Raw genomic sequence first — 13,504 nt, forward strand, 5'->3', positions numbered from 1 at the left:
CTTCCTCTCTGAAATCAATAAAAATATATTAAAAAAAATAATAACACTCCACAGGTTCGTGTCGGACCAGCTAGTTCCACAACTCCACCCCTCCTACCATGACTCCATGTGCTTTATTCTTTCCTTCTCTATGTGCAGGACTTCCATTCAGCCAGGTTTCAGGTGGTTCTGAATAATGGTTGTTCCATATTTTAATTGTAATTTTGATGTGGCTGTGGGAGGCAGAGAGTACTGGCATTTACCTACACCTCCATCTTGGGTCTCCTGCCTTTTCCCAAGTGTATTCTTAGTAAACTAGAAGCCCTTTGCATGAAGAGATTCATGCAATAGGCCTTCCTTCCCTTGTCTTCCAGCACCAGTTTTCCTCTGACACCCGGGACCCAGGCCTTCACTCTGGCCAGAGTCTGCCATCTTGTCTTCGCTGCAGCACTCCACTCTTGTAGATCCCTCCACCCACTGCCCTCCCTCTTATAGCAGGTGTTCTGCCCCCCCCCCCCCCCACCCTGGCAACTCTGCACCTGGAGCAGCTGGGCGGCCTCCATCTTTGGTCTTCTAATTTGCATACTCACTCTGATTGGCTGAGGGCATAGCAGAGGTATGGTCAATTTACATGTTTGTCTATTATTATGTAAGATTTGCTTGCTTTGCTTTCTTAATAATTTGCTTACTTTGCCTCAACACTTTCCTGTCACTCATCTGAATTCTTTCTCATGGGCATGACACGAGCTAAGGAGGAGAGAGCCCCTCTGACTTGGGTGGCTCTTTGATAACTCTCAGAGGACTGCTCAGGGACACAACCCTCGAGAGACCATTGTTCTCCAGAGGACACCGTGTGATGCTAGAAAACTGTATCCTTAGGAACATCTTTTCTGGAGTCCTGTTGAATATTCCTACTTTGTGTGGGAGAAAAGGGGCCACAAACTAAAGCTGACAAGCTCAGGGGAGGCCTGTGTGACGGTCTTACCAACTCAGAGACCTAAAGTAACCACATAGGATGGTCTGAAATGAAAACTTTTAAACTAAAGCACTTTATGGTGGGCAGTCACATTCTAGGCTAGAACCTTGACCTTAATTCAGCCAGTCTATTGTCTCTTTGCATCTAGGATAACAGGCCTTTGGAATGTCAAGGGAACTTCCTTTTTCCCGGGCCCCCTCAGGGCACAAAAACAACACCAGAGCAGAGACCAAAAATACCCTCATTGTATTGTTATCATTTTATCATGTGTTGTTGCCAACTATTAACTATCCTGTACTTGCATATGTAGAAGATGTATATGTCCATCATTTTACTTGTTATCCCAATCCCGGAGTTTCCCCCACACACTTTGCTTTCTCCCGCCTCCCTAATCTTTCACCAATAGATTTCACTTATGCCCCCCACCCCCTTTTTATTGTAATATACAACATGAAGTGTAAAACTGCCATTTCCTAGAGCATTTTCTCAATCTGTTGAGATTTTGCTTCCTGGCAATTGTGGTCAATTTGGTTCAAATAAACTCATAAAAATTCTTATAGGTTTTAGACACTTCTTACATCAACAGGCTAATGATTTTCAATGAGGGCAAACTCCCCCCACCCCACTTTGAGGATCTCTGCCAGAGCAAGCCCCGGTTACCTATCAGACCATGTAGCATTCTTTTGTGTTTTAAGGCTGCAAAGTGAGCAATAAACACAATTTTAAAAGATTTTGAGTAGAGAGAACGATGTTTTGTGGTGGTTTTTTTTTTTTTTTTTAATAAGAGGTTTTCCCCACAGGAAATCTTTTTCTAAGCCCAATATGTAAATAGAAGAAACTCCCACCATTCTGTTGGAAATGGGGGTGGAAGTCCTGGAACGCCACCTGCCTCTGCTGCCTTGTTTCTTTGCCTCTGCAACCCATCAGCAGAGGAGCTCCACAGACCCCTAGGGCTCTAAGAAGTTGCCTTGGGGCTTAAACTCAGGGGCACACAGTGTGGACCATGCTCATGGAAACTAAGATATGCTGCCAGTCAGCTCTGCAAAGAGGGTGGTCCCCGCACAGAACCAATGACTCCTGGGAGAAAGCCGCCCCCAGATTCTCTTCCCGATGTCAGACAGTCCAGTTCCTCCCCACATGTCCCCAGATTCCTCCAGCTTCCACCAGAAAAGTCCATTGTTATCTATGTCACATATTGGGTTGGTTGTAAGATTTCCTTTGAGGAAAGGGCCGTGTGGATATTCTCTCAAGTTCAGAAGTCACTGTTGTAAAGGAAGGGCTGGACTGCAGAGCCTTTAGGTAACGCCTCGTCAGGTGAGCTTGTGAGAGAGCTATACCCCTGGCCCCTCATCTAGCCCCTCCCAGTGCAGCAATTCACGCCAGTCAAACTGCCCACCCCTGGTGCCAGGAGCGGTCAGTTCTAGGAAAACTCTCCTCTCCGCCACTGCTTCCGCCAGCTCACAGAGTGGTGGTGGTGGCTGCTCCTAGATCCTCAATCTCTCCTCCGTTCCTCTAGTTCCTCTTCTCGTGGGCCAGGAGGAGCCCCAAGGCCTTCCCCACCTGTTAGCCATTTTCATAGATCGGGAGAACACATGGCTGTTCTTGGTGTTCTGTCGCCAGGCCGCTCTCCTCTCAGAGACGGGGAATGGCTCAGTCCCAGGAGAGCCTGCCCCACATCCGATGGTCTAACCTCCAGGCCACCTTCCGTGCTCTGAGGTCAGGACTCCAGACCGCCTCTCTGTCCTCTAGCGAGAAGGACATGACCCAGAGAGCAGAGTGCCACCAGGGGTGTCACAAAAATCTCTTTGGGGAACTTGACAGGGAAAGGGGGTATTCCCAGGTGAGAACAATTTGCTTTATTTATTTTTAAAAATATATATTTAAAAAATTGATTTGAGGGAGGAAGGCAGAGGGAGGGAGAGAGAGAGAGAGAGGGAGAGAGAAACATCAATGATGAGAGAGAATCATTGATTGACTGCCTCCTGCAAGCCCCCCATTAGGGATCAAGCCCGCAACCCAAGGACCTGCCCTTGACTGGAATCAGACCCAGGACCCTTCAGTTCGCAGGCCGACACTCTATCCACTGAGCCAAGCTGGCTAGGGCTCTCATGTTTTTAATTTGGAAAATAAGGAGTTGGACAAGATCAGTAGGTCTGAACTATTTTTTCTTTGAGCAAAAGCACCCTGTTTTCAGCACCTGCATCTATCAAGGGATAAAATCTGAGATCCTGGCCTCACACCTGCTTCTTGCCCCCATCCCCCCCTTCCAGTCCTGGTGGATTCCCAGGAGGAAAGACTCAAAGCCCCTCTGGGCTCTAGGAAGCCCAGCTCAGGAGGCAGCTGTCTCCCAGCGCTCCTCTGGGGGAAAGAAACCCTTTGTGCTGGGAGACAAAGGCGTGGCGGCTGGGGAACTTCCTCTCTGCTTCAGCCGAAGGGAGCAGCAGGCACAGTGGCATTCTCAGACGTTAGTGCACACTGAACCCCCCCAGGATTTGCCTAAGCAGGTGGGTTTGCAGGCCTCTGCTCTGCTGCCCCTGTCCTGCTTCCCTGGGTCTGGAGTGGAGCCAAGGAATTAGCATCATCACCGGTGCTCCCGGCGATTCTGAGGCAGACAGCACAACACCTGCTTTTTGAGAACCATCAGCATGAAGGAAGCAAAGGACATGCAACCTGGGAGGCTGATTTCAGGAAAGGAGAGCAGACAAGTCATGGCCAAGAGAGAAGCTGAGGAGAGAGAGAGAGAGAGAGAGAGAGAGAGAGAGAGAGAGAGAGAGAGGCAGGGAGACAGGAAGAGACAGGGAGACAGGAAGAGACAGAGAGAAACCACCGCTCAGGGATCTGTTATATGCTGGAGAGACAAGGAACCAGTCATGAGTGTCAAAGGGCCCAGCTTAGTGTGCTGAGCCTCTGTGTCCCTACTGGGTGGAGCTGGTGAGGAGGCAGGCCACCATGCTTGAAATCAGGGGGCAACTTTATTTTATTTTATTTTTTAATAGATCATTTTATTTTTAAAAATATATATCTTATTGATTTTTTACAGAGAAAAAGGAGAGGGATAGAGAGTTAGAAACATCGATGAGAGAGAAATATCCATCAACTGCCTCCTGCACTCCCCCCCCCCCCCACACACACACACACTGGGGATATGCCTGCAACCAAAGTACATGCCCTTGACTGGAATCAAACCTGGACTCTTCATCCGCAGGCCGACGCTCTGTCCACTGAGACAAACCGTCCAGGGCTGGGGGGCCACTTTATAAAGTATATGATAGTCTAACCACTATGCTGTACACCTGAAATGAATACAGAATAATATCAAATGTAAAATGCAATTGAAAAAGAAAATTCAATTTAAAAATACAAAGACAGAAGCACACACATCGCCAAGCGGGGCTGACTGTCCTGGCAGCAGTGCCTGCGGTCTCCTCAGTCTCGGGGCTGATGGGTGCTGCCAGCGGGCACTGCTGTGTAAACCCCTGCCTGTGTCTTATGCCAGAGACGCCCTGCCCATTCTCCTCATTAGCCAGACATTCGCCAGTTGCAAAGGCCCCGTCTTTATAATGCCAAAGCACATTATATGATCCTGACGCTTCCCCGGCCTCCAGGCATGGCAATGACTTCCTCAAGCCCTCACCTGCGCCAGGCCCTGCGAGGTGCTTCCAGGCACCGTTTATGTTTACAACAAGCACCCGGTAAGGTTGTGAGTACCCGTCCTGCTGATGAAGGGGCCCAAGCAGTTTGGTTCGGGATGCATCCTCTAATCTCCTGTCCATCCACCGACTCCCTCCAGATCTCCAGGGCGATGTGTGGGCCTGAAAAGCTAAGGATGGCCTTGGACTCTTAAGGCTCAGCCGTCTTACTGTGAGCTCTTAAATCAGGGCTGTATGGATATTCTTCTGTTCCTGGGTAACCAAATAATGTATCCCATAACTCAGAACACTTCTTAAGAGTGAAAAGGAACACTACTAGTATTAAGAATAAGGCCAGGAAAACAGTCTTAAACTGGAGTTATCCCAAGAAACCTGGACACAGAGTCACCTCCCCTGTTGCAGACTTTGTCCATCTTCCTGAAACACGCGCTTTTCACACACACACACACTCACACACACACTTAAACTTTCAGGTTCAGCAGATAACTTGGCCTCTTGTTTAGGAGAAAAAATATTTATGGCCACATTTTAAGGAATATAGAATATAGATTCTCCTCAACTAGAAATCTTTGATATGCTTGCTAAGGACAGTAAGGTTGGTCAAATGTCACAGCATGAAAACTCTGGGGTACTAAGATGAATTGGGTGTTGTTCACATCGACATCTGTACACCATCTAATGGCCAGAGATGTTGCCGGATATCCCAGAAGTGAACATCTGGTCTTAGCTTGAATACCAGGGGCCAAAACTACCTCCCAAGGTCACCCAGTGTGTCCTGGACAGCTCTGACCGTCAGAGATATTTTTTTATTTCTTACACTCACCCTCAGTCTGATTTGATCCACGTTATATCCTCACAGAGTGATTTAAAGATTTTCTGTAACATTAATAACTGGATCAGCAATCTGGTACAAATTGCTTTAGTAAAGAGGGTCAAGTTTTCTTCTGCTGAATAATTGCTCAATTGGGAATATAACTAGCTTGAAATAGAAAGACTTCATTCATTCATTCATTCATTCATTCAAAAAATATCAGCGGAGCTACATGTGTCTTGCACGGGAGCCAGAAACAGTGGGACATACAGAGATGTCCCAAAAGATGGGGTCTGTCTAGGAGATAAAGACGTTTATAAGATCAAATGATCACAGCTCCATAGGAGCTGCTGAGGCTGGACAGAGTTTTCTAAGAGTTTGGGAGAGGTGGTATGTCTGGGGGGGGGGGGGGGGGGTGGGGAGATCTGGACACACAGTAGGTGGGGAGACTCGGAAGGCTTCATTTAGGAAGTGGGAGCTGAGCTGATGGACAGGAAACATGAGTCAATGGGTAAACCATCTTTCCAACGAGGTGCAGAGAGAGACATCTTCCCAAGGAGGGGGAGGGGCTTAGTGAGAAAGGAGGAAGTTAGGGGCTGGCGTTGGGGTGAAAGGTGTTTCCCTCTCCTCAGGACTGTCAAAGAGTCACCGTCTGTAGTAGCTTGCAGACGGCTTGTTCTCCTCAGCCTTCGGCACTGGCCAGGTCCACCTCCCGGGCACCAGGCTGCTGACATGGGGGCCCTGCCGTGGCTGCTGCTGCTCTCACTGCTCCGGGAAAGTGAGAGCCACTGCAGCGGGCACAGGAGAGTGCCCTCCAGCCTCTGTTTCCAGCGGCTGAGCCTGTGGCTAACAAGTCACTTTCTTTGGGGTCAAAGGGGTGAAGAGGAAGAGGGGATGGCTTCAGGGCGGGACCAAGAGAAGAGGAGACTTGGGATATGGAAGGAGAGTAACCCCAGGAAGGCAAACAGAGCAGGTCAAATTGGGAGGGTGAGGGCACAGATGGAAGCTGAGCGCTGGTAGGTGCCCCAGTCAAGCTGGGCAGAAAGCTGACGCCGGAAGAGGCAGAGGAGGGCAGGGCTGAGGGCTGGGCCAGAGCAGTTAGTTGCTCGATGAGAGTGAGGGCACAGTCCTGCTGCCAGTCTCAGCAGCCCAGATGCGCCAGCTGGTCTGTTTGCACCCCTTTCCTGCCCGTATCTGCAGCCAAAGGAGGTTCTGGAAGCGGTGCGGATCCCGAGGAGGTGGTCGCAGCCCTGCAGGAGTCCATCAGCCTCCCCCTGAAGATACCGTCTGACGAAGAGGTTGAGGACATCATCATCTGGTCCTCCCATCTCAGGCTTGCTACCGTGGTGCCAGCGAAAGAGGGGCATCTAGCTGCCATCACGGTGACTGACCCTCGCTACGAGGGCCGAGTGAGCTTCCTGGGCCCCAGCTACTCTCTGCGCATCAGCAACCTGAGCTGGGAGGACTCGGGGACTTACGAAGCTCAAGTCAACCTGAGGACGTCCCAGATCCCCATCCTGCAGCAGTACAACCTGCGCATCTACCGTGAGTTTCCTCTGGGAACTGCACACCCGCTCTGGCTGGCTCTCCTGAGCTTCCCATGCATAGGAGGAGGGGCCTCGGACTTGGAGTTATGACTAGAGGGGTTGGGACTGGAAGGCAGACTGTCCCTAGTGTACCCAACCCCAGCATCTGGGCTGCCTGGCTACCGCAGGTAGAGTGACCAGGAGCATTCACGTAGCACTGGGCATGGAGCTGTTCCTGTGGAGGTGCCTGACAGAGCCCAGGGCTTTGTGGGTAGATTTCTGGGAGACCTGCCGAAACCGGTTTGGCTCAGTGGTAGAGCGTCGGTCTGAGGACCGAAAGGTCCCAGGTTTGATTCCGTTCAAGGGCATGTACCTGGGTTGCGGGCACATCCCCAGTAGGGGGTGTGCAAGAGGCAGCTGGTCGATGTTTCTCTCTCATCGACGTTTCTAGCTCTCTATCTCTCTCCCTTCCTCTCTGTAAAAAAATCAATAAAATATATATTTTTAAAAAAGATTTCTGGGAGACCTTCTGTCCCCATGAGATTCACACTGGTTGGGTGTGTGTGACTGCACCTGCAGTCTTGAGCCTTTTTTTTTTTTTTTTCCTTCCGCATGATTTGAGGGCTACTAATCAGTGAATGCAAGTTCCTTCTTAGTGCCTGTGACATGGATTGATATTCTACCTTGAACCTTGTTAAGACACTGCTTAAACTATAAATGTTCCTGAGAGGATGACAATGTGTTCTGGGATCGAGGCGGTAGAATGGGATTTGGAGGAAGGTGGGGTGCCAGAGAGAGAGAGAGAAGCAAGGTATAAGGGGAGGTGGGAGACGCCACAGGCAGCTCTGCCTGCCACGGCAGCTGCCCGGGGGTCCCGGGCTGGAGGGTGGCTGAGTTCTGTTAGTTTCTGCCTACTTGTTCGGGTGGAGGGGCCCTCAGAGGACAGCACCCACACCCCGGGGATGAGGAACTTGGGAAAACAGACCCACGCCCTGGGGACCTAGCAGGCTTTTGTGTTCCTCCTTCCTGCAGGTCGGCTGTCGGAGCCTTCCATCGCTGTGAGCTTTGAGACCTCTGGGGACGGTCCCTGTAACGTGTCCCTGACCTGCTCTGTAGCGCAGGCAGGCCTGGACGTGACCTACAGCTGGCTGTCCCGGGAGGACGGGGTTGACGCGGCACATGAAGGCTCTGTCCTCAGCACATCCTGGAGGCCCGGGGACAAGGCCCTCTCCTACACCTGCAGGGCGAGCAACCCCGTCAGCAACAGGAGCTCCTCTCTCATCCCTGCTAGGCCCTTCTGCACAGGTACCAGGACCCGACAGCCCTGAGCTGCTCAGGGCCGCATGTGTCAATTCTTCCCAAGAGAACACATGGAATCTAGAACCTAACTCTCTCCCTGCCCCCCATAGGGACTTGGCCCCTGGATTGGGTGGGGGACTCCCTTCTTTCCCTAGAACGCCCAGCTTCCAAAGGTCTCTTCTAGTCTCTTGCTCAGCTTGAGATTGCTCCCCAGATCTCAGTTCCTGAGCTTCTGTGAATAGAAAAAGTATTTCAAGGGACACTTGCAAGGGAACATCAGCGGACTGAACTTGAGACCCCTCCGTGGGATTTGGGGTGGGTATCTGCAACTCACCTCTCCCTTTGGTAAGCCCCCCTCCTCTCCCCCTGCCTCCTTCCTTCTGTTCCAGATCTCAGATACCCTTTAGAGAAGGCCTCAGCTTCCTTCTGCCTCCTGACCAAGGCATTGCTGCTCCTCCTGCTCTTGGTAACTCTGGCCGTGGGGCTGTAGCTTGCTCGAGGCCAGAAAGAAAGCAAGACACCAAGGGTGAAAAAAATCAGGAGAAACAGATTGAAACTGAAAAAGACGGACAAGCCTGGCCCAGCTGGCTTAGTGGTTGAACGTCGGCCTAGGAACCAGGAAGTCACAATTGGATTCCCGGACAGGACACAGGCCCGGGTTGTGGGTTCAATCCCCAGTTGGGGGCGTGCAGGAGGTCTGTGATTCTCTCTCATCATTGATGTTTCTTTCTCTCTTCCTTTCTCTTTCTCTGAAATCAATAAAAGCATATTAAAAAAAAATTCGAAGCCGGTTTGGCTCAGTGGTAGAGAGTCGGTCTGCGGACTGAAAAGTCCCAGGTTTGATTCCGGTCAAGGGCATGTACCTTGGTTGTGGGCACATCCCCGGTGGGGGGTATGCAGGAGGCAGCTGGTCGATGTTTCTCTCTCATCAATGTTTCTAGCTCTCTATCTCTCTCCCTTTCTCTCTGTTAAAAATCAATAAAATATATTTTAAAAAAATAAAATAAATAAATAAAGGTGAAGCAATTTAGAGAGAGAGAGAGAGAGAGAGAGAGAGAGAGAGAGAGAGAGAGAAGAGAGAGAAGGAGGAGGAGGAGGAGGAGGAGGAGGAGAAGGAAGAAGAAGAAGAAGAAGAAGAAGAAGAAGAAGAAGAAGAAGAAGAAGAAGAAGAAGAAGAAGAAGGGGAGGAGGAGGAGAAAGAAGAAAGAAGGAAGGAAGGAGCCTGGCCCTCACCTGGTCTGATAGGTCTTTAGGGACCCCCATCCTGACCACCGTTTCTTCCCAGCTGCAGGAAACCCTCCCGCTTCTCCCAAAGCTCTTCTTGTCCCAGGGGCGGAGGATGGATGTACAAAGGTCCATACCCTCCCAGGGACAATGGAATAAAGTTGAATTAGGTGACTGACATCTGGAGAAGCTTGTTTGGTCCCTCACTGGATGACTTTGGTAAGCCTACATCTCTTCCCTTCCTCTCCAGGTGCTCCCTCCAGCCCCTCCCTTCCTCTCCAGGTGCTCCCTCCAGCCCCTCCCTTCCTCTCCAAATGCTCCCTCCAGCCCCTTCCTTCCTCCCCAGGTGCTCCCTCCAATGCCCCTTCCCTTCCTCTCCAGGTGCTCCCTCCAGCCCCTCTCTTCCTCTCCAGGTGCTCCCTTCATCCCCTTCGCTTCCTCTCCAGGTGCTCCCTCCAGCCCCTCCCTTCCTCTCCAGGTGCTCCCTCCAGCCCCTCCCTTCCTCTCCAAATGCTCCCTCCAGCCCCTTCCTTCCTCCCCAGGTGCTCCCTCCAATGCCCCTTCCCTTCCTCTCCAGGTGCTCCCTCCAGCCCCTCCCTTCCTCTCCAGGTGCTCCCTTCATCCCCTTCGCTTCCTCTCCAGGTGCTCCCTCCAGCCCCTCCCTTCCTCTCCAGGTGCTCCCTTCATCCCCTTCGCTTCCTCTCCAGGTGCTCCCTCCAGCCCCTCCCTTCCTCCCCAGGTGCTCCCTCCATCCCCTTCCCTTCCTCTCCAGGTGCTCCCTCCAGCCCCTCCCTTCCTCTCCAGGTGCTCCCTTCATCCCCTTCGCTTCCTCTCCAGGTGCTCCCTCCAGCCCCTCCCTTCCTCCCCAGGTGCTCCCTCCATCCCCTTCCCTTCCTCTCCAGGTGCTCCCTCCATCCCCTTCCCTTCCTCTCCAGGTGCTCCCTCCAGCCCCTCCCTTCCTCTCCAGGTGCTCCCTTCATCCCCTTCACTTCCTCTCTAAGTGCTTCCTCCAGCATCTCCCTTCCTTTCCAGGTGGTCCCTCCAGCCCCTCCCTTCCTCTCCAGGTGCTCCCTCCAGCCCCTCCCTTCCTCTGCAGGTGCTCCCTCCAGCCCCTCTTTCCTCCCCAGGTGCTCCCTCCAATGCCCCTTCCCTTCCTCCCCAGGTGCTCCCTCCAGCCCCTCCCTTCCTCTCCAAATGCTCCCTCCAGCCCCTTCCTTCCTCCCCAGGTGCTCCCTCCAATGCCCCTTCCCTTCCTCTCCAGGTGCTCCCTCCAGCCCCTCCCTTCCTCTCCAGGTGCTCCCTTCATCCCCTTCGCTTCCTCTCCAGGTGCTCCCTCCAGCCCCTCCTTTCCTCTCCAGGTGCTCCCTTCATCCCCTTCGCTTCCTCTCCAGGTGCTCCCTCCAGCATCTCCCTTCCTCTCCAGGTGCTCCCTCCATCCCCTTTCCTTCCTCTCCAGGTTCTCCCTCCAGGCCCTCTCTTCCTCTCCAGGTGCTCCCTTCATCCCCTTCACTTCCTCTCCAAGTGCTCCCTCCAGCATCTCCCTTCCTCTCCAGGTGCTCCCTCCAGCCCCTCCCTTCCTCTCCAGGTGCTCCCTCCAGCCCCTCTTTCCTCCCCAGGTGCTCCCTCCAATGCCCCTTCCCTTCCTCTCCAGGTGCTCCCTCCAGCCCCTCCCTTCCTCTCCAGGTGCTCCCTTCATCCCCTTCACTTCCTCTCCAGGTGCTCCCTCCAGCATCTCCCTTCCTCTCCAGGTGCTCCCTCCAGCATCTCCCTTCCTCTCCAGGTGCTCCCTTCATCCCCTTCACTTCCTCTCCAGGTGCTCCCTCCAGCATCTCCCTTCCTCTCCAGGTGCTCCCTCCAGCATCTCCCTTCCTCTCCAGGTGCTCCCTCCAGCATCTCCCTTCCTCTCCAGGTGCTCCCTCCAGCCCCTTCCCTTTTACTCAGGTATCCTCTCAAATTCCCGCTTCCTTCCACTCCAGGTGCCCCCTTCCCAGCCCATGTTTTCTCATGCCCGCCTTTGGGGATAGGAGGCTTCACAATGTAGCGTTGGCAAATTATTCTTCACCACCTTTCACCTTCCCCATTAATTTACAGTGTTTACACTTTAAAAGGGAGAAGTGAGAGATTTCCTCTAATTTACCTAATTTGTGACCCTTCAATGGGCGGCGCATTGCTGGCACTGAGAACCCTGTGAGTAGGGTTATTTCTGCTCAGATCTGCTCTCACAGCCCCACTTTCACCCTGGCTGCAAGTTCACCTCACTATTCCCATGCACCCCACCCCAGTCTAGAGGCTGGGGTGTCAGTGAGACAGAAACTCCAACCCCCCTCAACCCCTCTCAGTGCTGATCCTCTCTGGGACTGAGTGAGCCTGGAGCCTTCCAGCCATTTCCCTGATGCCAGCTGCTCTGCCCTCTGGTGCCTACCCCATGGGGATAACTGTTGGATCAATAGCTGCGGTCTGGACCCTTAACCCTTAACCATTGTGGTCTTACTGTCCTCTCTCTATAGATTTCCATGGCTCACACCTCTCTGGATTCTTGTCCTGGGTGAATGCCTACCTCTTACACACCACTCCTCTTGGGCAAAGGCCCTTAAAGCTGTGTTCCTGTTCTTTCCTTAGTCCAAAGATTAGCCCGAATTCCTCATCCAGGCCCCATCAGCCAAGCCTTGGTCATCCTCCAAAATCATACCTTGTGAAGCTGCCATGGGTAGGGGAATTGGGGAGAGACTTGGAAGTCCCCAGGTGACAGGACACGTGTCAGGAGTGAGTGAATGGCAGGGGGTAAGGAGTCCAGTGGGGAGAGCACTGGTGAGCTCTCAGGAGATCTGGGCTCTGCCCTGCCCCTCTCCTCTAGCTTAGGACAGGAAGTGCCCACTGGGGTACAGCTCCTCCCACAGAGAACGCACACTGGAGGAGAGGCAGGCGCTGGCACAGCTAATTGGCGCGTTTACAGAGATATGGCTAGGAGAGTACTGGGCTCCCACAGAGGCTGGAGAAGCTGGGCCCCGGGGCGTTTAGGAGTCTGAGGAGCTGGGAGGGGGCCACGTGGCAGAAGCCATTCCAGACATTTGTCTGGACCTCACCTTCCCCCCTCTCCCAGCGAGGACAAAGACACTGACCCCCAAAGTGTCCTCCAGGAGAAGGGATCCTGGGCTGCGAAGGGGCTTTGGCATGTACAGGGGATGGTGGAGGCGAGGACACTGCTTTGGGGAAACCTGGACCTGTGGGCTGGGCGCCAGGGACCTAGGAGGGTGACTGAGCGGCTTGGGCAGAAGCTAAGAGCCAGGCCTCCCGGGCAGGACAGGAAGCGGGGCCAGGAGGTGGGGGGGGGCTTCCTGTGTAGGTTTATGTGCGGGACAGAGAGCCCCGGGGGCTGGGGCAGGTGTGGGAGGGTGGGAAACCAGTCCCCAAAGAGCTCCCGTGTCTGGCCACATCCACTCTGCTCTCTGAGGGCCCCAGCCCGGGGTCTGCAGGAAGGCAGTCCCTGGCCTGACGCTGATTTTCCACCCTCCCCCTCTCCCCCCAGGCCCAAGCAGCCCCACTTCCTGCAAGGCCTGAGCTCGACACACCCACAGCCCCCATGCTCTTCGGTTCCTCTTCACCTTCCTGAGAACTGGGGGAGGTCAGCAGGTTTCTATCTATAGCACCCACAGGGCAGCTCCTTCCTCTGGCAGCCCAGACACAGCGAGTAAATACGGGGGTGAAGGGAGCCCGTACGGCTGGCCCAGGGCTCTCCCTGCAATTTGGGTCTTGTCCCTTCTTCTCCCACGCAGTCTCTGAACGCGGAGAGGAAAGGGTACCTGGAAGAAGGGGGCTGAGACCCTCCGAGGAGCGGAATATAAGCTCAGAGAGGCCACACCTCCTCCTCCGCGGGGAGCACTTTGCAGCTTGGAAAGTCTGCTCAGTCTTTGGAGCAGGTGAGAGCACTCTTTCAGCACCTCCTGTCTGCCAGGCACCGGGCTAGCACCGAGAGGAAGTGACACTGTCTGCGCCCAGGAGCTGTGCGGGGTGTGTAAAGACACAATCTCAGTGAAGATGA

General features: G+C 53.3%; 1 protein-coding gene across 1 annotated transcript; it reads left to right on the forward strand.

Moving 5' to 3' along the window:
• Positions 1-6,071: 6,071 nt before the first annotated feature.
• Positions 6,072-8,944, forward strand: SLAMF9 (SLAM family member 9; the record flags this gene model as incomplete). Its single annotated transcript, XM_084866626.1, is given in 5 exon segments — positions 6,072-6,194; positions 6,617-6,961; positions 7,975-8,247; positions 8,631-8,728; positions 8,732-8,944. Coding segments are annotated over 5 exon segments (975 nt in total). The 5' UTR covers positions 6,072-6,148.
• Between the last annotated feature and the right edge of the window lie 4,560 nt (positions 8,945-13,504).

Source organism: Pipistrellus hanaki (genome assembly GCF_964339955.1).
Source record: "Pipistrellus hanaki genome assembly, chromosome: 18".
Taxonomy (NCBI): Eukaryota; Metazoa; Chordata; class Mammalia; order Chiroptera; family Vespertilionidae; genus Pipistrellus; species Pipistrellus hanaki.